Raw genomic sequence first — 27,808 nt, 5'->3', positions numbered from 1 at the left:
TTGTTTTGACACTCACAGGTTTATAGATGTCACAGGCATTCTCTAAGGAGAGCATTTTTATTGATCAACAGCTCTGCTGAGACTCTGTGTTACGTGTTCTTCTAATACAAATGCAGTTAGGACTGCAAAAGATCAGACAGGTAGGTCTTCCAGCATACGCAGAAAACTTATTGCAAGCATAATGTTAGAACCTGGGACTTGTGAAGCTGATATGAAGACTTTTCATCTTACAGGGTTAGTACATGTTGGCTGTGGCACCTCTGACTGCTGGTGGTGTGGAGGGAATTTATAGAATTGGAGAAGGCTAGTGAAGAGATTGCTGCATGATGAATTTGTGAGAGAGCAAGCTGAGCAACCTTACTGATACCTTAGGACCATTTAGAAATTAAGCTTAGGCCAGTGATTGACAGAAGAAGTGGCAGGATTACTTTTGATTGGTATTAAACGGTTCAGAATGGTAGTGGCTACCTTGGAAAAGGAAGGTGAAGAGACCCGTGGCTATTGGTTCTTTTTGGTTTTACCTTGGCAGGTAAAGATCATCATGTTGTTTCTCTAAAACTCCATGCAAGGATAGTGAAGTTATGTAGATTTATCTGGAGAGAGAATCTGCCTATTCACTATCTTTTTTGTTATCCAAGAAGAATGTGACTTTTTTTTAGTAGCTTTGCAGCTTACTCAACCTACAAAAATAATGTGGGAAATAAAAGGTTTCTGTCTAATGGGAAGTTTGGTAAAGTTTGAGCTTCTTCCATCATCCGTACTGCTAATGTTGATGGATTGCAGAAGCCTCATTGACAGTATTTTCTACTGCACTCTCCTCAGTCTGCTGTTTTCTGAAAATCACAGAAATTTTAGATCCATACTAGCAAAGTTATTACTGATACTGGTTTTTTTTCTGTTATTGTATGTCCCCATTCATCAGATGGGAGTGAAAGGCATTAATACTTTCTAAAAAATACTGAATGATGATGCTTCCTGAAGGCAGCAGTGTTTATGACCTTTGATCTTTATGCTTGTGGCTGAGATTTTTCAGATATGCCATGTAAGTCAGCATTATTTCTTTGCACTATCTCTTTTCATTATTTTCAGGCAGTGTCAATTTTGGATTTTTTAATTTAAAAAAAATATTGAGGATGTGCAGGTCAAATAGAAAGAGAGAACTTGAATACCCAAGTCATTATTATTGGGGTGGAAAGTGTGAAAATATGTAGGCTTGGTATTATAGCTGAGAGTAGTGCCAGCAAAGGAGTGAGATTTCCATTTGGGAACGACCTTGAGCATTTCCTTTTCTCCAGATTCCCTAAATCCAGAGAGGAAAGTGATGGCTTTGCAAGTACTTCCTTGTTGCTGATTTTCAGCATGGCATGGGTCTCCAAGGAGCACTTCACCTGGCATTAAGGCAACAGCAGAATGCTATATTTACAGCAGTCTTGCAGTCTTGTGTGGGAATGGTTGAGGTTTCCAGCTGAAAGAGAGGAAACAGTGACCACAGAGTAAAGGCACTGTGGAATTACTCACTTTTAGCCTTTGTTCCACCCTTGATGTGATAAGGTGCAATCCATGCATGGATGTAAGGTTACTGCTATCAAGAACAAAAAATAGATGGCTTCTTAAAGAAACAAATTTACCATGTGAAGTTACTAATTACACTTTAATGATAGGCAGAAGGGCAAAAAAGACCAGTGTTTGCATAAAGCATGATAGGCATATTTTAAGTCAGGTCTTGCTCTGCTGTGTCTTGCTTCCTCTTGCTTCGTTCCCAAGCCACACTCCCTTTTTACTCTTTTTTTTCTTTTCTTTTTTTTTTTTTTTTATCTGTGACATCTGCTTGGAGCTTGTCCCTCCTGTGATACCATACTACTTGCAGCTGTTCAGACCTCCAGCTCTGAGCTGTGCATGGGGTGCCCTGAGCATACGGCCTTTTTGATGTGTGATAAAACAGAACCAAGCCACTGGGGGTATGGAGAGGGAATGCAGCAGAATATCAATAAACCTGTTCTGAACAAAGCTGCAGCTCTGTGGTGGAATAGACATTTCACTGAAGTGTCAAGTAGATGGATAATGTATTCTAATTAGGGACTGACTGATACCCTGGAACTCTGAGACCTTTGGAAATAAGATCCAAAATGCTAACTATTTTTGTAGTGTGTGTTTATTTTGCATTTGTTTAATGCCTTAAAATGTATTTGTTGCAGGAAGCTATATACTGAGCTATGTTTTCTTGCAAAAACTTTCAGCTGTAAAATTGCTTATTGCCTGTTTTAAGGACCTTTGAAATTTGTATATAAACCTCTTGAAGTGTGCTATACATTGTTAAAATACAATACTGTGTTTACTGCCTGTTGCTCAGCATGTGATTTTGAGCAATAAGCTGTAGTGACATCAGAAGCAATGGTTTTGAGGGGTGGGGGGGTTTTGTTTGTTTTGGTTTAGTTTTCAAAAGTATTGCACTTGGAGTGGAGAAAATGAGCCAGATCTTGTGTAATTGTGTAAATTGGCATAGATTCATTGGCTTCAGACCTCTGATGCTATTTCTCCCCAGAAGAGGAGCTGGGCCTATATATATGTTGTACAGGCACAATACATTCAGAACTAGTGCTGAAGTTCCTAGCATATGGTAAAAATATTGTGCAGCCTTGCCTCCTGCGAGTCCCAAGGGACAAATCAGTTTCTCCACACCTGTGTGACCTTAGGCAGTGGTTCATTGTAATTTGATAGAGCAAACACTGGGAGTGGCAAAAATGGCTTGCAGTTACTAGAGTCTCTTATTTTCTACAGATATCAGCAGGATGACATGTTTCTGAAACCGGGCTAATTAAGGAATTTTAAATATTCTACTCTATTTTCTTGTATAATTGGAATGTCCCAATTTCCTCCTACAGAAGTAATGGAGATATGTTTTCCTGAAATATTTCTAAAACCTTTGGACCCCATACTGACAGAGCTTCAGATTTATGTGGGAGATGATAATGATTGCTAGCTAATGCAATATTAAAATATTTTCTTTATTTCAGTACAAAGATGGTTTCCAGATTTATTGTAGTACCACCAAGTTATTTTGAGGTATAGGATATAGTGACAAGCATATGTGTGGTTAAGCAACTAACAGATAAATTAGGGAAAGTTCAGAAGATTCAGACTTGAGACTGGGAAGTGGATTAGATTTCACATACTGCATCACACAGAAACTGACTGAGGCTGTAGCTGTCCTATGGTATTTCACAGATCTGTAAATGTTTTTTTAAAGATGCTCAATCCAACACTTAGCTGGCTATAACAAGGACTTAAGGGAGCAAAAGGCTCTTTTTTCTTTTTTCTTTCTTTTGCTCTGTTGCTTCATTAGCTTTGGGAATGCTGGTTCCATTACTGTGAGTTTTCCTGTATAATTTAAGAAAATAATGAAAGCGTGCATATTTTCCTCAGTGTTCTTGGCATTAAATCTGTCTTTAGATTTGTTTAGCCTCTTTTTTATACACAGTGTGGGCTGGTATCCTTTTGAATATTTCAAAACTGTAGAAATTGTTTTGGGTTGTTTTTATTCAAGATAGAAGTTTCTTTTTTTCTTTTTAAGATTGAAACATGAAAAAAAAATCATTGCAACAATACGTAAGTTCCCATCTCTCTGTGGCAGTGGTATTAGTGCATGCCATTTCAGAAAAATATCAGTGCTTCATGTTTGCGTTCTTCTCTCACAAGCATCCATAATAAATACCGTGCTGTTGTGGGATCCAAATGAGGTAATTTTAGTGCAAATAGCACTGATATTTAGTGCTAACTTTTGGGTTTTTTTCTCTTCTAGGATCAATAACTGTTTCATGTTTTGGTTCAATAGGGATGGATTTTGGAAGGCTTCCCTGAAAATCAGGAACAGGCATGGATGCTGCAATCATCTGGCATCATTCCTAGGCATGTTGGTAAGCAGTACAAGGTTTATGTGTGATTGCATCCAGTAGGAAAGACTGGAAGTGTTTATCCCCCCAAATCCTCAATAAATTCAATACCAATACTGAAGACACTGGAGTCACCAGACAGCAGAATATTTCAGTATGGTTCAGATTCACTCAAAAACCTGTGAGACTTTAAACCCTGTCTTTCACACAAGACCCCTTTTCTTACACGTTAGAGTTCTGTAAATTCAAGACCACTCCAGCAAGTGTCTCTGAGCAGCTATTGGTAGCTTTGTTTCTGTCCTAGGAGTGGGTCCAAGTTTTCTCTGACTTCCATCTCTAGAAATCAGCCTTTATCCTCAGACCAAAACAATTCTTTGTGTACTAAATACAAATTCATCCTTCTATTGAATTGGAGAATGCCAACCTAGCAAACTTTATTCCACCAAGTGAAGTGGAAACATTGTGACTTTAAGCTTGACCTTTCAGAGTATGGGTGGATTTGAGAGGAATGTGTGTTTACTGGCAGTGCTGATAGACAAGACAGTGACAGTTGCCCTTGCCATCTTAGAAGCCAGTTGTCCCAAATGAATGTAGTTAGAGGACCTACTTAGAATGTAAGAAATTATTACAACGGTGTGGAATACAGTGTGAAATGATAAATGTAGAGCTTGCTAGTGGATAGCGAACTGAATGTTAGCGAACTTGATGAATTGTCACTTTGGATTTGATCTGGATGAGATTTGACTGTTAATGAAGAATTCAGAATCACTGCAATAGAGTTAGGCAAAAATGTTTAATGTCTAGTACTTGCATGTATTTTTAATATAGCTAATAACATCTGAAGTTGAGTTTTGCTCACAATTATATCTGTGCAACCAAGACCTGAATGAGAATCTTAAAATTCAGTCTGTCTACTTAATGAAAAAGAAGATTGAGAGGAGATTTACAGTGTGTGAGTACCTTAATAGGGAGAAAAGTATTTGAAAGAGCTATTTGATACAGAGAAGAAAGTCATAAGAGGAACTTGTTTGAAACCTGTAATCAAATGCACTGAAAATAGTAATTAAATGACAGTGTTTAACTGTGAGGATGATTAGCCAAAAGGAACCTAGGGAACTGAGAGATTCCCATCTTTTGATGCTCTCTAGTCAAGTTTGAACACTCTTCTGTGCGATTATTAAAAAGTTTCACTGCTCTCACTACCAAAGTACCTGAGTTAAAAGTAATTGTTTGTGGTATAGAAGAGAATCGGTCCTGAATGATCTGTGGGCACTTCTGTCCTAGGCTCCAGGTACAGTGTTAAGTGAGGGGGAACCCTGTTAATTGGTGTGGATGATGGGGACAACTAGTACTTATGGGTACTGGACTGTATTAACATGTATTTTATCCCTCTATACTGTTTAGGAGGTGGAACAAAATTCTGAAATTCTGTTTAGAAGCAGCATAAAGTACTTGCAGGTAGAATATTCGGAAAGGAGAATGAGGCAAATGTGCTTGAAATACTTAACTAACAAGAGCTACACAAGTAACTAACAAGAGCTACACTTTTTTTCTTCTTCTTTTTTTTTTTTTTTGTGCTTAGTTGTGCTTTATGCTCCAGACACTGTGCTGGTAGAGAGGAACAGTGGGAAAAGGCTTGATCCCTTCACAGAAGGTGCAGTATGTGTTTGTTTCTAATTTCCACTAGAAACTGGAGTGTTGCCTGGTGTCAAGAAACACTGTAAAAACAGTGGGATCAAAATTTAGATGGTATCCCTTTAAGCTATATAAATTTATTTATATGAAATAAATCTAAACTGCTTGGGAAAAGTATTTGTTGACATTGCATTATTTTTTGTGCCAATGAAGTATGGGAAAATGTAAAGCTCAGTATTGGGCCTGCAAACAGTAGACTATGGCAGTACAGAATATTTGAAGGTTGGATCTCTTCACATGAGCTTAAATTTTGCTATGCATCTTTGCTAGATCCTGGGTTTTTTTCTGAGATGCAGATATACTTTTTAGGTATCTTCCATTAAATGACTGTCAAATAGACTTAGCTCTGTATTGTCTGTTGAGTATCATTACCAGTCATCCATCATGAAATAAAATCCTGACATTGCTCATGAAAAAAATCACGTTGGAAGTTTTAGGATTGGAATTAGAGGGAACATTCTTAACTAAAATGGCTTTTACTTGCTATAAAGGAGATTTGCTTATCAAAGGTCTTGCTTAAGGTTCAGTCTAAGAATTCGGAGAGCTATCCCCAGGTCCTGGTTCTTACTCATCCTGCTGTCCTGGCTACACGGGTGGCCAGTTACCTTGGCCACTTCCTAACTGTGCATCTGCAGAGTAATAGTCAGCTGTCAGTACAAGTAGCAAGGGACATGCACAAGTTATTGCTTGTGCCACAATATAAAGATTAAAGACCTTGATTTTGTTTAGGAAACTTTTTGGAGCTGAGCAAGACCTATTAAGTCATCCTCTTAGTTCCTAATCAGTGTCTAACTTCTAGAGGTGTACCATACAACCTTTGACTGGCCAAGTGATCCCCTGGTACAGCAACGTTTGGTGAAACCAGAAGATCTATCTGAACAGGAGATGTCAAAGAAACTGCTGGAATATCACAGAAACTTTCCTGAGGTTTTCCAGACCTACCAAAAAGTTTTGAAATCAATCAATGCAGACCAACCGTCTATGGATGTCCTCTCACAAGGTAAATATGTACCTTTGTGGCAAATCTGATAGTTGATAAACCCTTATTTGAAAGGTATGTCCTAGCCGTTAGAGATGGTTTGTAGGATTAGGATTAGTCAACACAGATGGCTCCCAGCTGAGCTGTGTTCTCTCTAGTATAGTGTTTGAGCTGTTCCTGGTAATTATTTTACAGGACTAGAGTAAGTGCAGATAACTGGAAAGTCTTAGTTCCACAGTCCTGCCAAGGAACAGCTGACTCAGTAGAGCAAATGTCACGGTTATTTCTGCAAGAGTCTCTTCTAAAAGGCTGCATTGTGGCTCAATTGTTAATCTCCCAAAGGGCTAGTACCTTCCACAAGTCTGATAACAAGAAGTAGGAGTAGTTCAAAGCTGGTAACATTTCATTATTTAAAAGCTGTTTGTCCTCATAGCTTTTCTGTTCAACAATTCTTGTTTGCCTTTGCCTGATTGTAATGCAATCTGACTTCTAATGTTGATTCTTCAAGAAGAGAATAAGGAAACTGCCAGAAAGACCAATTGATAATGTACTTTGTAGCTGTCAGTCTGTAGATGATCTGTTATATCCCAGTAATTTTGCATCTCAGAAAGGTCTTTTTTTAATAACAAGTGCTGCACTTTTAAGATAAACAAGTAGGAAGTTTATATTCTGAATTTACACATTAATTACCTCTAAATTACTTAATTAAATTTAAAAGTTCATATCATCATTCATAAAGAATTCATGCCTTGAATTGTAAATAAAAATGTGAGAGCCTGAATATTAATTATTATTAATTAATAATGTAGTGAGATAAATTGAAAACTGGAATGAAAAAATTCTCTCTAGATCTTTTTTCTGCAGTGCATCAAGCAGCCAGATATTTATTTTTTTTAAGAATAATTAGATGTGGAGACTGTCTAGGGGATCATTACTCCTAATTAACTTGGTTATTTACTGCAAATTAAGCATCATTTGTAAGCAGGGTGCTTTGCCTGTAATGTTTGTGCTTTTCAATACACTGGGCTATGGAAAATGTTCAGAATAACTAGAGCACTCCTTGGGTAGCTGATACTTGGTTTTTAGGAAGCTATGCAGCAAACACACTATTTTCTATTACTATTTTTCAGGGGTTTTGTTAAGTACTTTTATTGTTACAGATAGAGTTAAAAAAGAAAGAGGAGATTTCTCACCAATATTAGTATTACTGTGGAATGTTTCATACAATTATAAAAATCTGTAAAATTTTAAACTTTAATGCGATTACTGCTAATGTATACTAGGATACGTGACATCAAATACAATTGTACAGCGCAGTAACCCAGTACAGCTTGTGGCACCAGAGAAAGGGAGATACACAATCCCATGTGGTTGCAGTATGAGTTAGTTCCTCAGCATTTTAGGTCCACTATCTAGAAGTAGCAGGGCTGGAGTTTGTTGGAGATGCTTGTTATTGCAAAAAGATTTTATAATGATACCAAAGTGTGTAGCAGAGGGTCCTCAGAAAAAATTGTTAGTTAGTATACAGCAACGTGTTAACAGTGGTAGTTAAAATACTGAGCCTTATGATGTTCTCCAGCAATCCTTTGTGTTTGGATTTTTTTTTAATATGGGCTTATGATTCATACAAACATTACAAGTCTAAGCCTGTCCTATTTGTTAGACTAAAATACTGTTTTATTACAAGGACTCTTTAGAGTGTTATATTTGAACCGAAGATGTCTGGGCTAACACTTAATTGTATCTATTGCAATTACAGAGGAAATCAAAGCCTGTGTAGGTGTGCCCATGCTGCTTTAATCATGGGTAACCACAGCAGTCAGGTTTCAGTGGCGTGAACTTTAGCAATGGCATTTGAATAATGAACCCTGGAAAGCTTGCATAGCTTGTGCTGAAGCTTCAGCTGCTCTCCTCACTAGTTACTGTTAGCCATAAAAGGGGTATGGGGAGTAAGAGTCTTTGGCTATATTCAAATGCTATCCTAATCTTCCCTCACTGCTAAGCTGTGCCTTCTTTTAGCTTCTTGGTGATCTGTCAGGTTCTTTTTTGATTTTGTAACAAAGTTCAGATCTCTGTGATACAGCAATGTTGATGATGCTTCATGTGTCCTGTGGTCTTTCCAAAGCTTTTATAATCTGTAGATTGACCCAAATGTAGTTTTTCCTGCACGGTTCAAAGTGTAGAAGAATGATGTCCAGCAAACAGAGTGAAATTGGATAGAGAAGCTCCCATATCCTTTATACGTTATGCAAAAATAATGGATAAAAGAATAAAATCATACTCGGTTAAGTGTTGTTCGTGCTGTATTGTGATGTAACATCCTATGCTACAAGTCTATAATATTGTAATTAGGAGTCTGTTAATCACACACACACAACTGGATAAATGACATGTTAATTTAGCATCCTGAGGTTTTATGCTTAAATATTTGTTCACAAACTGCAGAAAGTATTAAATGTAATTATATCCCTCTAATTTGCATGGTAAAATTGTACCTATCAAGCAAAAATTACTTCTGTTAAAAACAACATGGTAAAAGAGCAATTATTAATTGAATCTGCTCTTTAAAATGCTTTTGACATCTACATCTACTGATGAAAGAAATTATAGGAATGTGATAATAGTAAGATTTCTAAAGTGCCTCTCAGTGCAAGTTGCTGACATGACAGTTTTATCAGTCCTGATTTTGGATGGAGTATCTGGATGTTTCGGTGATAAAATAAATAATCAGCATTATAACCTTCTTAAAATAAAGACAGAAGTTAATCAGTACTTATATTTAAAAAAAACCAACAACAACCAAACATGTAAACTGTATTTCTTGCCTTTCTCTCCTATTCTAGTCCTTACGTATGTCCAAACACGGCACCGATCAGCTGCCCCCTTTACACCACGGGTTCTGTTTTGTGGACCCCCAGGCAGTGGGAAGAGCCTGCAGGCAGCACTAATAGCTCAGAAATACGGTGTTGTCAACAGTAAGTTCTCAGTAAATATGCACTTTGCTGAATTCCCTCTTTCTCTCTTTTTGATCATTTATCTTTTGCTGTCTGTCTTTCTTACTTGCTCATAAAATTTCTCTGTTTCTCCATTGCTATGGATGTCAAATTTTTGAGGGAAGTGAAGAGTATTTCAATGAAGAAATATAAACCAATAGAGCATATATTCTGTGACAAACCAGTTCTAACATTTTTTCAGTCATCATTTTTTATACTCTTTGCATCACTATTTTTCCATGTGTTAGATTCCTGTAGTGCACTGAATTCCTCTGTGGATCAGTGGATCATGAGTAATGTCTTTGCACTTTCAGCTGCCTGACCAAAATTGGGGTACTTTTAAAATAGATTTTACTCTGAACTTTAATGAAGACTCAGGTTCTGTGCATCTGAAGTAATGTATTAGAAAAGGAAGTAATTGTTTAAAAGTGTGCTCTCTTTTCTCTTGTAAAAGAGGCCCAGAAAATTCTGTATGAGACTTGTTCATGGTTAGCATGCTAATGTTATAAAGTCCTATAACATGAGTACACAGCTTGGTGATAAGATCAATGCAATATGTGTCCATGTTCTATAATGTCTTCTAATAGTGGAGTAGCCACAAATTACTTCAAACAAATGTCTCATATCTGTAAAATTTGCTGATTAGTCATATCTTCTTTGTGAAGTAAAATGGAAGTTTATTTCATTAGTATTCTTTCAATGTATATCAAATAAAAAAATCAGTTAAGTAGGAAATGATTTTTTTATCTTCAGGAGATTCTTTAATTAGTAGAACTTACTCTGTTGTCCATAGTGATGTGCCAGTTTGCTAGTGTCTTCCCTGAACTCCTGGTGAAGTCAAAAGATTTCATTGACCCTGGATTTGGCTTTACATGTGAAGAATAACCTCAAGATCTGAGTGGTATTGTTTTCAATTACAGGATCAGTAGATCTGCTCAGAAAAGAAATCAATTATTTCAAGTTCAACCTTGAACCTTCAGAAAAAAACCATATGATTTCCATATAATTGGTCCAAGTAATGGCTAGGTCGTAGGTTTGTGCAGTTCGTTAGAGGTACAGAAACGGCTATAAAACTGTCTACCTATCAGTTTGGGCTTCTAGGTTTAGTATTCTTGTATTTTAAATCTTTTTATTGTTATTTTAGTGTTTTAAAAACCCCTGTGAATATGACTCAAATGATATCCAGTGAAATTAAAAAAGATAAACTTAAATTATTTAAAAATCTATGTTACAATACTGATAAGTACAAATAAAATTGATAGAATCATTATGCTATCAGTTATTTTAATAGCACTGTTTTATCGATTCATATTGAAAACATTTGTAGATTATTCAAAGCTGTATTTTTAATAATTGTTTAATTGGCTTAATGAAAAATAAAATGCATATTTGAATGTGTTAATGAAAAATTAACTTGTTTTCATGTTTCTGAATTATTTTTTTAACTTTATTTCTAAACCTGCAAGTTTGATAGTGTTTTCATCTAGGTCAAAATTTACATATTTTTTTTTAAAGTAACTACTATATGAGAGAGTTGCAGCTCTTTTTACTAAATACCTTTATCCATATGTTGAATTTTAAGTATACTGTAAACCAAATACTTGAAGAATTAAGTATTTAAAACAGAGTCAGAAGACTGTAATTTTTCAGAATAGTATTCAGCATATACTTAATTTCCAGTTAGGTCCTTGGGATTGAAGCACAGGCTTAAAAATTTAGACCTGTGTTTAAACAGTCGCATGAATTAGATTGAAATTATATATATATGTATCAGTTGTCTTAAGTTGGGGTCTGTGCACTGAGTTTGTTACGGTTTTACACCATTTATTGTGAATATGAATTTGCTTCTCCAGGGCAACTAGTGCCTGTTGAAATTTGTGTTCATTCCTTGTCACTTAAACATTAAGCTTCATCAGCTTTGTCCAAGAGATGTTCCTGTGCAGTGTTCTTACTCTTGTTTGCCAAACAGTGTGATTAACAGGGATAATGCAGATGAAAGAGCTTTCTTCTTTTTTTGTTAAAGTCAGTGCAGCTGTAGATATTGGTGCTATTGATTTCAGAAAAGGTGGAATCAACTTATGATTATTAATTGAAAGGTCATGCAGTAACGTACAGAGTGACTTTTATCTAATACTTACCAAAACTGAGTTGAAACTAGGACTTGTGATGTTGTGTAACCTCTCTATGTCTTAGCTCCCTCTCTGTAAAATAAGGGTCAGGACTGTGGTATCTACAGGCATGGGGCAGTAAGACTCATTAATATTGGTCAGAAAGTGCTATCCAAGCCCAAAGTAGCAGTATTTCATGTACAGCTGTCCTGACTAATACTTTAAATCTGCATCTCCTGGTGTTCTGTGTATTTGAAGTCAATGATAATATTGCATTAGCGCAGTTTTTTAAGTATAATTCTTACATGATCATTAAATGATCTAGGGAGTCACTTCCTTGAACTGTGGATTATCCTGCACCTCCAACAGTGCAGTTCAGATGCTGTTCAGCAGGTGTAACTTTATTCAGTAATTATAAGTTTATAAAAAGTGAAAACTGCTAGCAATCCCTTGAGTTATTATTTCAGAAACATATTTGATTAATATCTTTCCTTCTGTCTCTGTTTTTAATATGTTCTTTACCAAATGTATTCTTTTTTATTCAGTATTCTCCTGTGCTCGGTCTCTTTCGCTTTTTGCTCTGCTTGGCCAAAAAAAAAAAATAATAATATACTAACAACAAACCCAAAAAACCTACAACTTTTATTTTATTCAGTGACCTTATTCCAGTATGCAGCTTCTGGGTTTTTTTTTTTCTTTTCTTTTCTTTGTTGCTTCCTTTTTAAAATTTAACCTTGTGTCTTTTTTGTTCTTCCTTCCTGTTAGTTTGCTGTGGGCAACTGCTAAAGGAGGCTGTTGCAGAGAAGACAAAACTTGGAGAACTCGTTAAGCCTTATATTGACAATGGATACCCAGGTAGGACATGTTGTTGTCTCATTACACTGTAGTTACAAATTTGTGGCAAAAAATAAATTGTGAGTGATTTTTTCTTGGTCATATTCTAATCTGAGTTACATCAGAGTAATCTGGAAGTTGATTAATTCCATTCATTACATATGATTTGTAGCGCTGCATAACAGAAGTTAGATTTCAAAGCTCTTCAATATCTTCCAAGCAAATAGTTCACTGTTCCAGTGACATTCCAATTTCTTGTACACATTCCAAAATTTGAATTCCATATTTTTATCTCTATAGATGTATAATTTTAAAATGTTAGTTTTATAAATTTTTTACTACACTTAAAAACTTTTATTTTTAAAACTTAAAAAACTTTTAATACACTTAAAAACTGTTACTTACAACACAGTATGGTGTTTCATTTGTATTTCAAGTGGATTTCCATAAAGACTCTGCTTTTCTATGTGGATTTTGACTTTTAGAACGCTACTGTAGATTCCTCTACTTTCATGCAAATATTTTAAAATTAAAGTTTCTTTGCACTTCATTTCTATCAGCACTTTTGGGTTAGGAGAGGACTGCCATAAAGAATATCTAAGCATGCTTTGCTTTTGGAAAGCTCTGCAGTGATTTCGTATAAATTATAAATACTATAAGTTCCTTAGAGCAGCAGCTTAAACTTACATGTTTGTTAGTGATCTTGCACAAGGACAGCTCCTGTATGTGGTGGGTATTAAAAATCAGAAAAGATCTGTGGTTCCAAAGGATAAGTTGTGTTTCAGTAGGGTGGAAGAATGTTTATTTTGCCAAATCACAGTGGTCTGGAAGAGGAATTTTCAGTCCTGTTTCTGGCAACAGGCCAAATGGTTATATACAAATATAAGGAGACAATCTTGCTGAAGATTGAGAAATCTCGGTTAAGCTTCAGTATTAATGGAATTTTGAGCAAACCCCCCCAGAGCAAAGAGAAATCTTCATTGTCTTTTATTTTTGGCAAGGAAAATAATTTGGTGAGGTGGAAAGCTTGAAAGTCCTGGGTTTTGCACAATAGCTTAATTCTTAGACTGAATTACACAGATCTGAGACATGAGCCTATAAAATTAACTGAGGTTCCCTTGATACCATACCAAAAGATTCACTACTTTTCTAAGCATTTAAAAAAAGACCTTTGGCAGCCTGCAGCTTTGGGTATTCTATCCCTCTGTCAGTCACTTTATCAAGCCACAAGGCAATACATTTTAACTCTAAACTTCATCTGTAGTGGATGGATTGCATTTACTTATAATGCAGTAACTTGGCTTGTTCAATGCATCAATTTTCCGTGGCAACCACTCTATTGCTGGGACTAGGAGTTTATGTGGGAACCACTAGAATGGAAAACATGAATCTCTACAGCCTGAAAGAAGGAAGCTGGGTCCTCTGTAATGCAGGCACAGAGATCTAGGAAAGGATTTTCTGATTTGGAGGTATTGCTAATCAGAATGGCCTTTTCACTCAAAGGCAAGAGATCTTAGCCTATGTGAATTACAATGCACCCTGGATCTTCACATATGGGAGTAACTTCGTGTGTATAGTCTGATTGACCTGAATGTGACTACTTGTGTATCCAGTCTAACTCACACATGGAGATCATTTTAAGCTCTGGGTTTGTGTCTTTTTCATGGTATCCATCAATGTCAGAACCTTATGTGCGTACTCTAATTTCACTTTTTTCTCATCTCTGTGAAGTAAAGGACAGCCTCACTCTCTAAATTTCAGTTATGGCTGAGATGGGAGTCTGGATGATCTATTTGTTCAAAGATAGGTCCTTTAAAAGCTTTCCTTACTAAAGTGCTCTTTGTATATTTTATAAACTTCATCTTAACCATTAAAGTTCCTTAAAGGAGATACCAAAAGCATTCCCAATAGAGTAAAATAATTGCACAGATTGTAATTTTTAGCCAGTCCTAAAAATATGCACATCCTTAGTCCAGGGGAGCTGCTTTCATTTCAGGAAAATGACATTGAAGTTGTAATTCCTTTCTTCCTCCAAATTAGAAATTATTTCAGATTTAGATTAATTTTTTAATATAGCATGCAAGGATAAAGCTGTACAATGCTCCTGAAAGTTAATGGGAATCATAACCATGTTGTGCTGAAAATTTCTCCCTTAGTTTTTCCTGTATGCACATATATTTTATTTTGTGGGACATATAACGGAATTAAGGGCTGAATAAAAATAAATATTATATAGCAATACCAGAAATAATAAGTTCTGTCATTTTGCTAATCCTCCTCTCCCAGGAATAACAAAGAATGAATTTACATTAGTAAACACTAACAAGAATTCATTATGGCCCTCGCAAGAGGCTTGGAGAAAATGAAATAATATAGTGTACTGAAGGGGAAAGATGGGCAAAGAATCCTTGCTGTCTTGCTACAGAGTTACAACCAGGTTAATACAGAGGAAAGATTCTCACACTATTGACTATATTCAGTTTCAAGAAAATGAAATTTGAAAAGAGTTAGTTTAGTCAATAGCAGACAGTGTTATAACTGGAAAAGCAATTAGAACTTCAAAATTTTCATTGCATTTCTAGTTATTTACCAAGTAAGCTTAGTTGCTCCTTTGGGAGAGGAATCATGCAAGTGATAACATCACAGAATACTCTGGAACTAAAGACAGACCATGAGAAATGTTGTACTCAAATCATTACTACTCAAAATGAAACTAGTGCCATAAAATCTTGAGGATGTGCCTCATATATTCTTAAAATGCTTGCCCTGGGGATTGATCTCAGTGTGGTTTCCCTTCTTGTGGACACAACTGATTGCATACAATTAGTCATTTAAGCTTGCCAACGGGTTATGTTGTGGTGTCATAAAAATGCTCAAAAACTAGTTTACTCAAAAAACAGCTTATTTAAAGCTACCTTGTTACTGAGTTATTGAGGCTGTCCACTGGTCTGTTCTAGTTCTGGTTGACTCACTCAGATCTCTTCTTGGGTTTAGGATTCACAAACATTCTTTATATTGTTTTTTCCTGTACTGCAGCTTCATGTATACAACATGTATTTCAAGAACAGCCCAGACAATTCTATTATTCACCCCAGAAGGCAACTCAGTGCATTCCCATTTTCTGTATTTTTTACATCTCCTGCTTTATCAAACTTCTCAGTTTTGTATATGGTGATTTATTTTGCTTAATTAAGGTAGCATAGATATTTTGAAGCCCATTAATGTTTTAATTCCCAGGACATTCTAGTCTACAGTTGGTACACACTAGATATTGAAAAATGCATTTTCAGTGAAAAGTCAAGCAACTCAACTGCATTCTGTCTGTCATAAACATAGACTTGTTCTTTGGACAACCAGTCTGAAATGCAGAGACTTTTCCTTTAGGATATTGTGGTTTTTGCTGAATACTGGGTAATTATTGCTGACTATACTCTGGGCAGAAAATTACCAGCATTGAAGTCTGAGACCAGTCTTCTGGTCACTAACTCCAGTTAGTTTAAATCTGGGTCAATAAGCACACGCCGTTTGCTTGGGCAGCATAGGAGACCTTCCATTTGGAGTAAGTGGTGAGCATAGTGGCCAGAACCTTTCCACAAGCAGCAAGACAACTCAGATAAATTAATTCATTCGGTGTGATTCCTTCTGGAATGTTGTGAAGAGACTGTTCTGTAGACTGTTCCTCCGCTTCCAGTAATTCAGGCTACGGACAAATGATGCATATGTAGATAGCCTGTTCATAGACCCCACAGGCTTTGTGAAGACCTTTATGCAAAATTTGTGTCTCCGGGTTGCTGTAATTCTGAAGCGGTCTAGACTGCCTTCTGGACCTGTCTCATTGCAAACATGGGCATGCGTTAATTTGAAGTTACATCTGGAGGATCTATGTGCACCATTTTAAAGGTGTCTGTCAGAATTTGATACCCTGGGAGAAAAAAAAATATTCAGAAAGCGTATCTGCTCCCCACCCATTCCCTGGTATTTGCTCCTTGAGATGTTTGCATTTTATTAATGAAAATAGAGGCAGAAAGATGTTGGCATTGGGGGCATCACTAAAATAAGAAAGGTCATCAGTTGAAAAGAAATTTGCATGCCATTCTGTCTATTCAATTTTCCATGTTTTCATGGTGAAATAGCATGGAGTAATCACTGCTAATTAATGTATCTATTTGCAATGCTGCAATAAATGGAGCCAAGAAAAGTGAGATAACAGGAAAAGAGCATGAAGAGGAGGGGGGAAAAAACCACTCCCAAACCAGTAAAATTCTGCTTTTCAGCTGGGAGAACCACTATTAGTTTGGGTAATTGTTTTTTCCATCAATATGAAGATTCAGGTGGTAAAAGAGAGCTGATTCATGGAAAACAGAGAACACTGCACTGTTTGCAGCCTGTTAGAGTTGAACACACACAATCTGTGTTGTTTTTTCCCCTTCCTTTTTCTATTTTTTAAGTAGTAATATCTGAAGCTGTCCCCAATGGCAGTCTGCATGCAGGGGGTAAAATCTGGAATTCCCTAATTTCTCCTATTTTCTAATAAAAACTATTACTGTACAAATGTAGATTTTATTTTTTCCCCCTTATTTTAAATTGGAATGGTTTTAAAGGGGTGCTTTTTGGTGTAGCCTCTGAAAGTTGGGGTCCCCTGGTGATTGTGATCACAGTCTCACTGAAAGCACTTGGGGGTTTTTTTGACATCAAATTAATATTCTCATCACTAAGTGTGAAGTACAGATTTGACAATAGAGCAGCTTTCTCTTTGTTAAAAACTTGCAAAGAGTTTCAGAGTTGAAAGGCTGAGTAAATCTTTATATCTGAGGAGGTAAGCTTAGTGTTATTTCTTGTTTTTAACAGCGCTGTACTGGCGAGCTGCAGGCTGTCTGAACATTGGAGAGAGACCCTTTGGGAGCTCCATTGGTTTTCAGCAAGTCTTTGCATGCAGTGTGTTTGTACTAGCTGAAGACAGCGCATGGCTCTCTAAATAATTTACAAGTTGATTAATAGACTCACATGGGTATAATTAGAAGAGGGAGAGACAGCAGCTACAGTAACGGGTACAGTGCTTGGGGGAACTAGAGACTTTATTTTTTTTAAAGAAACTTTCTAGGGTGCTGGGCGTTTGAAGATAAGTTGGGAAGAGCTCAGTGCCTCTTCTCTTTTGAAGTGGAAATAGGACAGTTTGAATCCGTCGAGTTTAATTTTTCACAAGCTTTAGGGGCCCTGCAGTGCAACTCCCTTTTTATTATTGAAAAAAACTCTCCATTTTTCTTTCATTTTTCACACACATGCACACACACATGCGCACACACACACAGAACCTAAACAGTAGCTAATAAACAAATCCATTTTCTGCGTTATTTAAGTTAATTTTATAATGATGCTATATGTTTACCTGTATATGCACCTCAATCACAAATATACTGTGTAAAGTTATGGAGATATTTATGAATACACCGTACTTTAATTTATGCATTTTTAAGAAACCTTCACCTCTGTTTGACAATGCTTTTGAAGTAGCTCCGTTTTTCAAGTCAAACTTTTGACTTTTCCTCTGGGACTGCTACAAAGGTTTTTTTATGGAAAATAGGTAGCAGGCTTTTTTCCTACTAGGAGAAAATTGGTGGTCAAGAGAACAAAATAAAATTTAATGGGTTTTTTTCTGTTTTAAGTGTCCATATTTTAATAAAAAATGCAAGGTTGTAGAATAGAAAGTTTTACATGAAGGCATATAGGCAGTAAGTTATCTTCTTCCCTGAATTTTACTTTTTTTGCGTGTTGAATCACTACAGTATAACTTAGAGTCCTCTTTTTCTTTATTTGAAAATTTAGAAGGTATTTTTCTTTATTCTACACAACATGCAACAATCAAAATTGGCATATCTACCTAGCAGATATTCAGGGCTGAAGTAACACTTGGGGCACTCAGTCTACAAAGATGTTTTTAAAGGCCACCATATTTAACAGTAAAAAAACAACAAAAAAAATATCCCAAAAAACCAACCCTGGAAGCCAGACCAGAGCAAAAAAAACCCAAACTATTTTATTTAAGAGTCCACTGCCATTGTTTTCTGGAGGAATTGTGATAATCAGTCAGTCCTGCCTGTATATATTTTGTGAATTTCCTGGTTTTGCAGCAGTATTCATCATTACTGATGTTACTGGAGTATCAATAGTCCAATACGAGGTATCGCAGCTCACAGGGGTAGTGCTGCTGCAGGCTAGGGGTTTGCATGAAGGAGGGGGTAAAACAGGTTGTAAGTTAAAACCTATCGGATGCCCACAGTTCTCATTTTCAGTCAGCAGGCATTGTTGTGTGCCACCAAAGTGCCACAAGCCCTCATGGATCTGAGTGACACTGTGGTCCTTGGCCATACGGGGCCTCATGGTTGTCAGGGGCTTTTAAACAGCAAAGTGCAGTAGAAATGCTAAGTATTAATCTTTTAGATTTATTTTGATCTTTATTGCGGACAATCGTTCTTAGAAACTTAGAAAACTGATGTTTCATTTCCTGCTACTCTTCTTGCAGCACTAGCTCCTCAGCAAAAGTCTGCTGACTTAAATCCTGTTTGTTTTTCATTTTGGAGTTTGGGATGGGAAAATCACATGAGTTTTTATAAGTAAACTGGAAGAAAAAGCATGTTGCATATTGGCAGCATTCCCTTTTATGGTCTTTGGAGTTTAACATCAAATTCTGCCTTTGGCTCTATTTCACTGGGTGTCATACATGCAGAATCAGGCTCCTGTATGAAAGAGACTTGTTAAATGTCAAGCAAAACATTTAATAGCTTTTGCGTACGGCTTTACAGTTTTTGAATGTCCCTTTAGTGGGGCTGGTAGGTGTCAGGAGGAGCAGCAAGGGGAGACACGCAGGCATCACTGGTAAGGGATGACAGCCCCCTTAACTCCTCTCTTCTTCTCATCATGTGCTGCAGCAGTATTTGGTATAGAAAGCCAAGATGTTTTTCACCATGTTCATCAGACCAAATTTATTCTTTTTTTACTGCAGTCACTGTCAAAAAGGGTTTTGTAGGCCAAATTCTGCCCTGTCACAAGCCCTGTGCTCTTCAGTAGAGCTGGACTAGTTGAGTAATAAGGAGGAATTGGGGAACTTGGTTGATAGTGGGAATGATGTGTTAGATGGGTTAGAACAGCAGTTGCTGTCTTGTGTCCAGCTATGCAGAAGCTGAAGGAGTAAAAAGTAGTAGTGCAAATACACATTTTGTTACTAGTTTTCAAAATTTTCAGGTTGGAAACATCCCTGTGAGGTAAAAGAGCAGCTTTTGCCTTGCAGGTGGGTAAACTGAGGCAGAAAACCTGATTCACCTCGAGCCAAGCTGCAGTCAGTGAGTGAGCGTGGGCAGGGGCCTGGGTACGTGGATCTTGACCTTAGTGCCAGCCCACTGGATCGGCCCGAGACTCACCGATGGCCTCTGCTGTTAGGCAGGTACACACGGGCACCCAAAACATCACCGGCGCTAGTTTTAGGGGAGAAAAGCTTTTTGTGTTCATATGCTGGAATCTGGGCTGGATTTCCATTGCTAAATCTGAAGATGCCAGTAGCAGGTAAAGCAGTGTAAGGGGCTGGCGTCTTATCGAGTCACTAAATGCGAGCAGATTGAGATTCCTCAATCTCTGGCTTGGTAACTGCCGGAGAGCGTGATGCTCTCCTTTACCGTGCTTTTCTGAAGGTCTTAATTTATCACGGATCGCTTGATCGATGATTTGGGATCATACCTGCTTTAGAAACATTATTACTTTCTCTTTAATACAGCTCATTCCTATTTTAAATGACTAAAAGCCTCCCCCCAAAAATATTGTAATATACTTGAAGAAACAAAAATATTTGAAGAAACAAAAATATTTGAATAAAGAAAAAAATCTGAAATGTGGAAATGAAATGGTTTATATTGTTTATTTTACCGTATTAAAATCAATATTCCAATCCTCGCGGGAAGCCATGCTCAGCAGTGCTGTATATGTCAAATGAGCGAGCGCAGACGGTATTTCTGTGTAAATTTTCCGTTTGATGAAATTACAACGGCAGCCAAGGCCGTGCCGCTGCGGCTGCTTGTGCCGGTGCCTCCGTTGCCGGCTTCCAGCGCCACAAGCCCGGAGATGCTGCCGGTTCGCCGTGGCAGCCCGCCGGTGCCCGTAACGCAGGCGGACGAAGCAGATCCTGTTCCCTTTCCCTGCGTTCCCGAGGCTCCGGCGGTTCCGCGGCTGCCCGCCGGGCGCGTACCGAGCACCGGGTACCGAGCACTGGGTCCCGGGTCCCGGCAGCCGCCGCCCCGCGCTGCCCGCCGCGCCCGCCAGGTGGCGGTAAAGAACAACCAACGGCGGCGGGCGGCGCGGGGGGCAGGAGGGCAGGCCCCCGCCGCCGGCACAGCCGCTCCCTCCGCCCCGCTGCCCGGCTCCTCCCGCCGCCCCCGCGCTTGGCTGCTTTTTTTTTTTTTATATATATCATTCCCACTAAGCACATTGGGCTGTGTGCTGGGAAATGGGAAAGCAGCCCCTTCGCGCGAAGCTGGCAGGATGGGATTAAAACATCGATCGACCTCCGTGGTAACAACAAATTGATACCATCGCCGAGGTCCTGAACGTGGGCAAGAAAATAGAACGCTTCTCCCAAAAAAACAAATAAAATGACCCGTTGTGAATAATCCAGCGTTTATAGAGTGATAAAATAAGTAAATCTCATGCTTTGCCTAAATTTAGGATTGACAGGACAATCCAGGAAAGTAGCCTTTGGCGGTAGCTTTTACTTAGGGCAAGATGTTAACTGTCAAGTACTGGGATCAAGCCTCAGGCATCTGAATTAGCTGTGAAAGTCTTCAGACCTAGCTAAAAAAAGAATCTCTAAGGGAAGGATAAAGCGTAAATGGACAATATTGTCAAAAGGACCTTAAACTTTTTACAGCACAAAACTGACAATTTTTGTCCACAAAAAATGCATTTATGCTGCACATAGAATTGAGGTTTTATAGGTTTGAAGAAGTGAGTCAATACCCTTCAAAAGTCTGTTTTAAAGGGAAATACATGGAGGAGGAATCAATTTAAGTCTGATAATTGTATAGCTTGGAGCACTGACAGCATTGAAGCTATTGGAGAACAGTGCCCTGTAATCTCTCAAGTAGTGTTTTTGCCTTTCAGACTGTGCCTTTAATGTTCTGTTACTTTTGCCTTGAGCAGGTGCTATGATTTTGTCAACTGATTGCCTGATCCCCTTTTCTATTAGTCCTGCAGATCTATGGGCTGGGTAAGAGCTAATAGGCCACACTCCTAGGAGTTTCATGAGGAAGTACTTTACATGAGGAGTACCTTATACTTGTGAAAACCTTTGAAGCTCTGGGAAGTAAATTTATTTTTTAAATGGTTTGTTGGAAGGTGCTGATTGACAGCCCTCGATATAGAAAATCTCTAGGTGTCCATGCAGTAGTTCCAGCATGAACAGCAGCAATTTAAGCCTCTGTCGCCTGTACTCTGCCTGATCATACCCTTGAATTGATTAGATCACTTCTTAGGTCCACAGCTTCTAATTCAGCTGCATAGTCTAAACCATTAACATGGTCTAGACGGGCTGGGAGATGAAGGAGAGGTGCTGTGTGGTATTGATGTTAGGAAAGAACATATGCGTGAATGAATTACATTTCTATATGGAGCTGACTGTGGCCTCATTCTGCCATATATACCATTTCGGAGGTTCACCGTGACCTCAGTCCACAGCTATGTAGGCTGCTCTCAACATGGTATCACTGTAGCTCATCAGTTCCGCAGCATTGCCTCTGATGGATGAATTTTGCTCCTGTACCTTGATTTCTCACCTTAATAGAGATGTGCTTCCACATTACCTAATCTGGATATCTCTTTGTAGCACACTGTAATTTTTACAAGAAACTTACCTGTGGACTTCTCTAATGATAAAGTAAAATCTCTCTAGAGCCTCATTCCTCCAACTTTCAGAGTTGGAAACTTCACACAAGGAATTGATTATTCAAAGCTCTTGTGCTTCATAATCTACTTAAAACACATAGGTAGAGCTTTTCTGATGAGGCAGTCAAGATTTTACTTTGCTATATAGCCCGTTGGGTCATGTGCTTAAGGCCAGGATACCTGTGGTGTTACTTACAGACTGTGTGCCACTCCAGTTACAGGTTATTAATTTGCCTTATGTTCAAGAGACAGTTTCACATGAGTAAAAAGGAATACTATACTGCAGATTTCTACATAACCCACTCTGTACCACAGCAAAATAAGAATAATACTGATTTCTTTCTTCCTTTTTTCTCTTTTTTCTTTTTTTTTTTTCCTCCTCTGGTCTGCAGAAGATGTTTTACAGTTTTAATGCAGCTGTTTTAAGTGTGACTGTTCCTGTTCAAGGGCAGCTGATGTACTTTGTAATGCCATTGAACAGCCAACAAGCTATGTTCCCCTATTGTGTTGAAGTGATAGGTATGTTTGCTAATCAAGAGGAGAGCAGAGCTTGCTGTCTGACTTGTTTATGTTTTATTTCTCACCATCAAGCTTTAGAGGGAGGCACAGAAAATATGTAAGCATCTATATTATTCAGTGATATATATATGTACATGAATGTACAATCTCAAGTGTATTGCTGATATCTTCCAGTCAGTCATAGCTGAAATTAGCAAGGTGTCAGAGTTACCCCATATCCCCAGTATTACTCAAAAAAACCCCAAGCTGGCATACCATTAGATAAATTGTTAATTAATTGTCACTGCATCGTGTCAGATTTTTTTTTTTGCTTTTGTGATTGCTACAGTTTTATTCAAAAATAGTGACCAAAGTAGAGGATTTTGATAATAAGAATTCACAGAAGGCCTATGGGAAGTGATCAGATCGAGATGCTGTCTGGTTCCCATCACGATTGCTTTTTAATTTTCATGTAGGCTGTAGTGTTTCTCCTTCCCATACGCAGGATGGAAGCAGTTTGGCCCCTGGAACTGGAGAATCTCCTACAATCAGCTGGAAGCTCAACAGCACAGTATACCCGCTTATTTCTCTGTGCCATTCCTGGGGCTTTCAGCCTCTGCGCCGATTCCCTGTTCATCTCGCAGGGATGTCAGCTCTGGCAGGATCCTACTTTAGTGCAGCCTTACTCATGGGTTTGTAGGTTTTATTCCAATCCCTTGCTAAACTGTTTTAAGCATTCTGAAAACATTTTAAAAAAAAAATCATGTAATTTGGCATCTTTGTAAATCCGTGTTAATGATTGCAGTAGGAATCATGATAAAATAACATGCATCGAGACAGAAAGTTTAGTGCTGCAGCCAGAAATTCAGGACTACAGGAAAATTCCACTGGTCTTTGTATGGAATATGTTTTGGGGAAAGAGAAAGTGGGATTTAATTTTTTATTTATTTTTATTTTTATTTTTTCCTATTACAGTGTCTTGGGTTTGTATTAGTTCTTGTAACCTGGAGGGTGGGGAGAACTGCCCTGCAAAGAGCACTGAAATTCTCCTGTTATCCTCTCTACACCTGCCTGCAGCGCAGGTCTTAGATAAGTATCATCTGTCTAATAACATTTCTGCCTGCTGCTGCGCTATTGTATTGTTAATTTTATGAATCCTATTTTTAACAGAATGCCTAGTTTTGCATTGTCATTTTGCTCTCTTGTCAAGTGTCTGGTCTTATTCCATTCCTTTTTTCTTTTAGCAGATGGAGAATATTACTGTCCTTAACTTGTGTTTTTATAATGTGGATATTCTCAATTAATACCCTAATCTGTTTTCTAATTAATTCCCTGTGGGTTTCCTCCCTTTTTGCTGGTACATTGAATCCTGAGTGCAATTCTGTAAACTCAGTAATTTGATTATTTAAAGGAGAAGTAATGAATTTCATGGTAGAGGTGTAAGTTTTAAGGAAATGTTAAATTTCAAGAAGCAAATGGATTCTATTATTACGGTTTAAAACCTGCTGGTACCCAGGGTATAAATGTGCACTGCTAATAATATACTCTACTAAAATACAGGCGTATTCCTGTCAGCTAGTTCTAAAGCGAATTGCATTGTTAGAAATCTGACACATATGCTCTCCTACAAGTACTTGTTGTATTTTTGTATGCAGATGCGATGGCAGGGTGAGTATCAAAACATCAACATTCCAAGATGTGGATTTATGTAGCATTTTTTATCGCTTGTTTCCAGTAGAGGCAACAGTGTATTAGACATACCGTACAAATAAAGAGAAGGGACTCTCATTGCTGCTTGAAAATTGTTTTGGCTGCTTCTTTGGGAAGTAGCTTGAGGTGATTTTGCTGACCTTTCTTTGGGGTTATTTGACATTAAGCTCAGCACATTGCAAGAGTCCTTGGAAAATTTATAGTCACTCTTGTTGAACATAATCTTTTGAATCTTCTGGGGGAAAAAATATTACAAGATACATAAGTTTAAGTATCTTGATTGAACTATTTTACTTTATGAAGGCTATAGTGAAAAAATGCAGGATACCTTCTTGCCACTGTGTCCCATTAAATAGAATTTTTAAACCTGCATAGTAATTGTAATCCTAGTCAGCATTGTGCTGATGTTTCTCTTGCCCTAAAGAAAAATAATAATAGAGGAAAGAGAACTTTTATTTCTAAAATTAGGGAGTCATCAATGCAGTAATTACAGTAGCTGAAATACATTTTGGAAATTTATTTTCAGTTGTAAAAGCTTCAAGCCTTTGGGCAAATTGGAGAAATATCACATCTAGCCTGCTGTGGCAGAACCATTATCACCTGCTAAGTTAAATACAGAATGCTACAGAAATTGCTTTCCTGTCTTAGGATTTCTTTTACACAACTCAGGTCATTATTTTTGCATTTTGATAAGATTGTGTCACACACTTCATTGTGACATCAGCCCAGTAAGGCAGAGGGAAAATGTACATAGCAAAATTATGTAGGCATCAGTTTCTGCCAAATACTTTGCTTTAGTCCTACAGTTCCTTGTGAGTTTGGGGGTTCCATGATAGTACAGTAAATATGCAGAAGTCAACAGTAACTCCTTTCTGCAAAATCTATCACTCATAAACAGGAATAATTCTTTGTGGTTTAGTTCCTGTGGCAGTCTAAACAGAAAAAGTACTGTGTATCCTCCTTAATTGCAGACTCAGCATACAAAATAAATGTCATCTTTTTAATCCTTTGCAGTCTCAGACAACCTTGTTATGAAGATCCTGGCAGAACGCCTAAACTCACTAGACTGCATGACCAATGGTTGGGTGCTTTATGGCTTCCCAAGGGACATAGAGCAGGGAGAACAGCTGCAAAAAGCACATATTATTCCAAACAGGTAAGATATAAATTTATCAATCATGACGTTACATATATGAAAAATTTGTTTATGGAACGATACAGATCTTTATTGACATTGCATAGGCTCTTGCATCTTACTTATTTATTGCTTCCTTAGCTAGAAAAGGGGTCTTGCTCCTGGAGAGTAGGAAATAGAGCACTGGCCTTACAAATCCTCCAGATGGCCAAACTGTGGGAGAGAGGTTTGTTTTTCTGGTTATTTGTTTGAGTTGCCTCTAAAGGCAAACCATAAGAAATGGATTAAAGTTTGGATTATATCAGAAGGTGCATTTTATTTGCAGCAGGAGGGGGATCTACATCATCTTTCTTTAGCATTGGCATAATATCATGGAAATATATTAGTATTGTGAGGAGCTCATTATGAGACTTGTGGGTTTTGTGAAATAATTAAAAACAACATGAGAATTATATTTTATTTGAGCGATAATGAAGTGTTCAGAAATGTAATATAAGAGAAATGAGCATCAAAAGAGAACTGTTATGACTGCCAGGCAAATAAAATAGGGTTACTCTTTACAGTTCGTCCAAAGGTGGTGAGGATTTGAAATACTGGTGTACTGATCAAAGCCAAGAGGCTTTTCCATTCCTCTCCTAGGGGTTCCTGGCTCTGTCCATACCACTGGCTGACACAGTGGATGTTCCGAAGGCATACATTGGAAATCTGTAGTCTTTGTGCTTCCAGGAAGCTTATTCTTATTTAAAAACTAGTAGTGGAAAAGGTACATTACCCAGTAAGTGTTTAAGTTGGCAAAGTCACTCTTCCTGTGTCTTCTGTGTGGCTGCCCTCAGTCCCCTCCCCACTCCCCGTACAGGGTATAGTGGAAAAATGTAAAAGGGTAAGATTGAGTTGGAGTGAGAGAAGGGAGGCATCTAGCTGTCATGCCATCAAGGTTTAAAAATTAAAGTATGTGAAAACAGCAGTAGCTTTCTTTATTAAAAGTAAGATAATATACATCTTAAACAGGAATCCATTTCGTGAGAAAAGAGAGAAAGAATCTTGAAACTTATGCTAGATTCAGTTAAATAACATTTCCCATGGATTATTAGTCATGTGCGTTTAGAAAGTAGATCCTGAGTCCCTCAACATGTACCTGAGTACCTGAGATCAGTGTGAATACTCAAGCGTGTGCCCTGTGCTCCTTTACAGGATTGAGACCTCATCAAGTGAGGAAGAACAACTCATTATAAAATTGTCTGTGTAGAAATTTGGCACTGATCCATTTGCTTAGCTTCCATTTTCTTTAAAGAGCTCTGCACATTCATATCTGAATTAAGAATTTGGCCCCTACTATTTCATACAGGGGTTGAAGTAAGGGACAAAAATAGACATCTTGCTACCTGATTGATTTCGGAGCTGATATTTTCCATGAAACTGAAGCAGTAGGTATATAAGGGAGAGAGGGTGATTATAAACAAAAGGACATATTGCAGCATAGGATAGCAGGGCAGTAATTCAGTTTCAGTTGTGATGCTAGTTATAAAACACTATCTGCAGAGGTGGTGTTTCTGACATCAGGAGAAAAACCTGATAGAATTATAGCCTTGAAATCAATCTGGGAATAGGATGCGGAAATCTATAAATCAGACACAGAATAATCTACAAAGTCTCATTTTTAGGAGGGCTCTGTTGATGAAATTAGATTAAAATAAATTTACATATATATCAAGTTTATTATTAAAATCTAGTCACATCAGTAAACAAAATTATTTGTGAAAGGGTATGTTACTCTGTGTTTTGAACTCAAAGTAGACCTCTTTGGCTGATCAGAACACAGAGTTATTGTCTGCTTGTCAAGTCACAAATCTATTCCTTAGAGCTAATAAATGGTTAGTGTTCAAATACTATGTTTTATCTGACTCCCACCTCATAAAGCTAGTACACATAATACTAAATTATACAGCATTGAGCAGGATCAGTCTCCTGACTCCTCCATCTTATGGAAAGAAAAACAAACCTAGTAATTGATGGTAGAAAAGAAGGAAAATAAAGTTATTTGA

At 37.6% G+C, this 27,808-nt stretch overlaps 1 protein-coding gene across 1 annotated transcript in view; it reads left to right on the top strand.

The window, feature by feature from the left end:
* AK8 (adenylate kinase 8) overlaps positions 1 to 27,808 on the top strand; it is a 72,760-nt gene that overhangs the window by 18,066 nt on the left and 26,886 nt on the right. The window contains exons 6-11 of the mRNA XM_056351112.1: positions 3,833 to 3,914; positions 5,473 to 5,544; positions 6,385 to 6,585; positions 9,408 to 9,539; positions 12,431 to 12,520; positions 25,646 to 25,787. Coding sequence (XP_056207087.1) covers positions 3,833 to 3,914; positions 5,473 to 5,544; positions 6,385 to 6,585; positions 9,408 to 9,539; positions 12,431 to 12,520; positions 25,646 to 25,787 — 719 coding nt within the window. The remainder of the gene's footprint in view (positions 1 to 3,832; positions 3,915 to 5,472; positions 5,545 to 6,384; positions 6,586 to 9,407; positions 9,540 to 12,430; positions 12,521 to 25,645; positions 25,788 to 27,808) is intronic.

This window comes from Falco biarmicus, chromosome 9 (genome assembly GCF_023638135.1).
Source record: "Falco biarmicus isolate bFalBia1 chromosome 9, bFalBia1.pri, whole genome shotgun sequence".
Lineage (NCBI taxonomy): Eukaryota > Metazoa > Chordata > Aves > Falconiformes > Falconidae > Falco > Falco biarmicus.
This window is presented reverse-complemented; position numbering and strand designations above follow the sequence as displayed.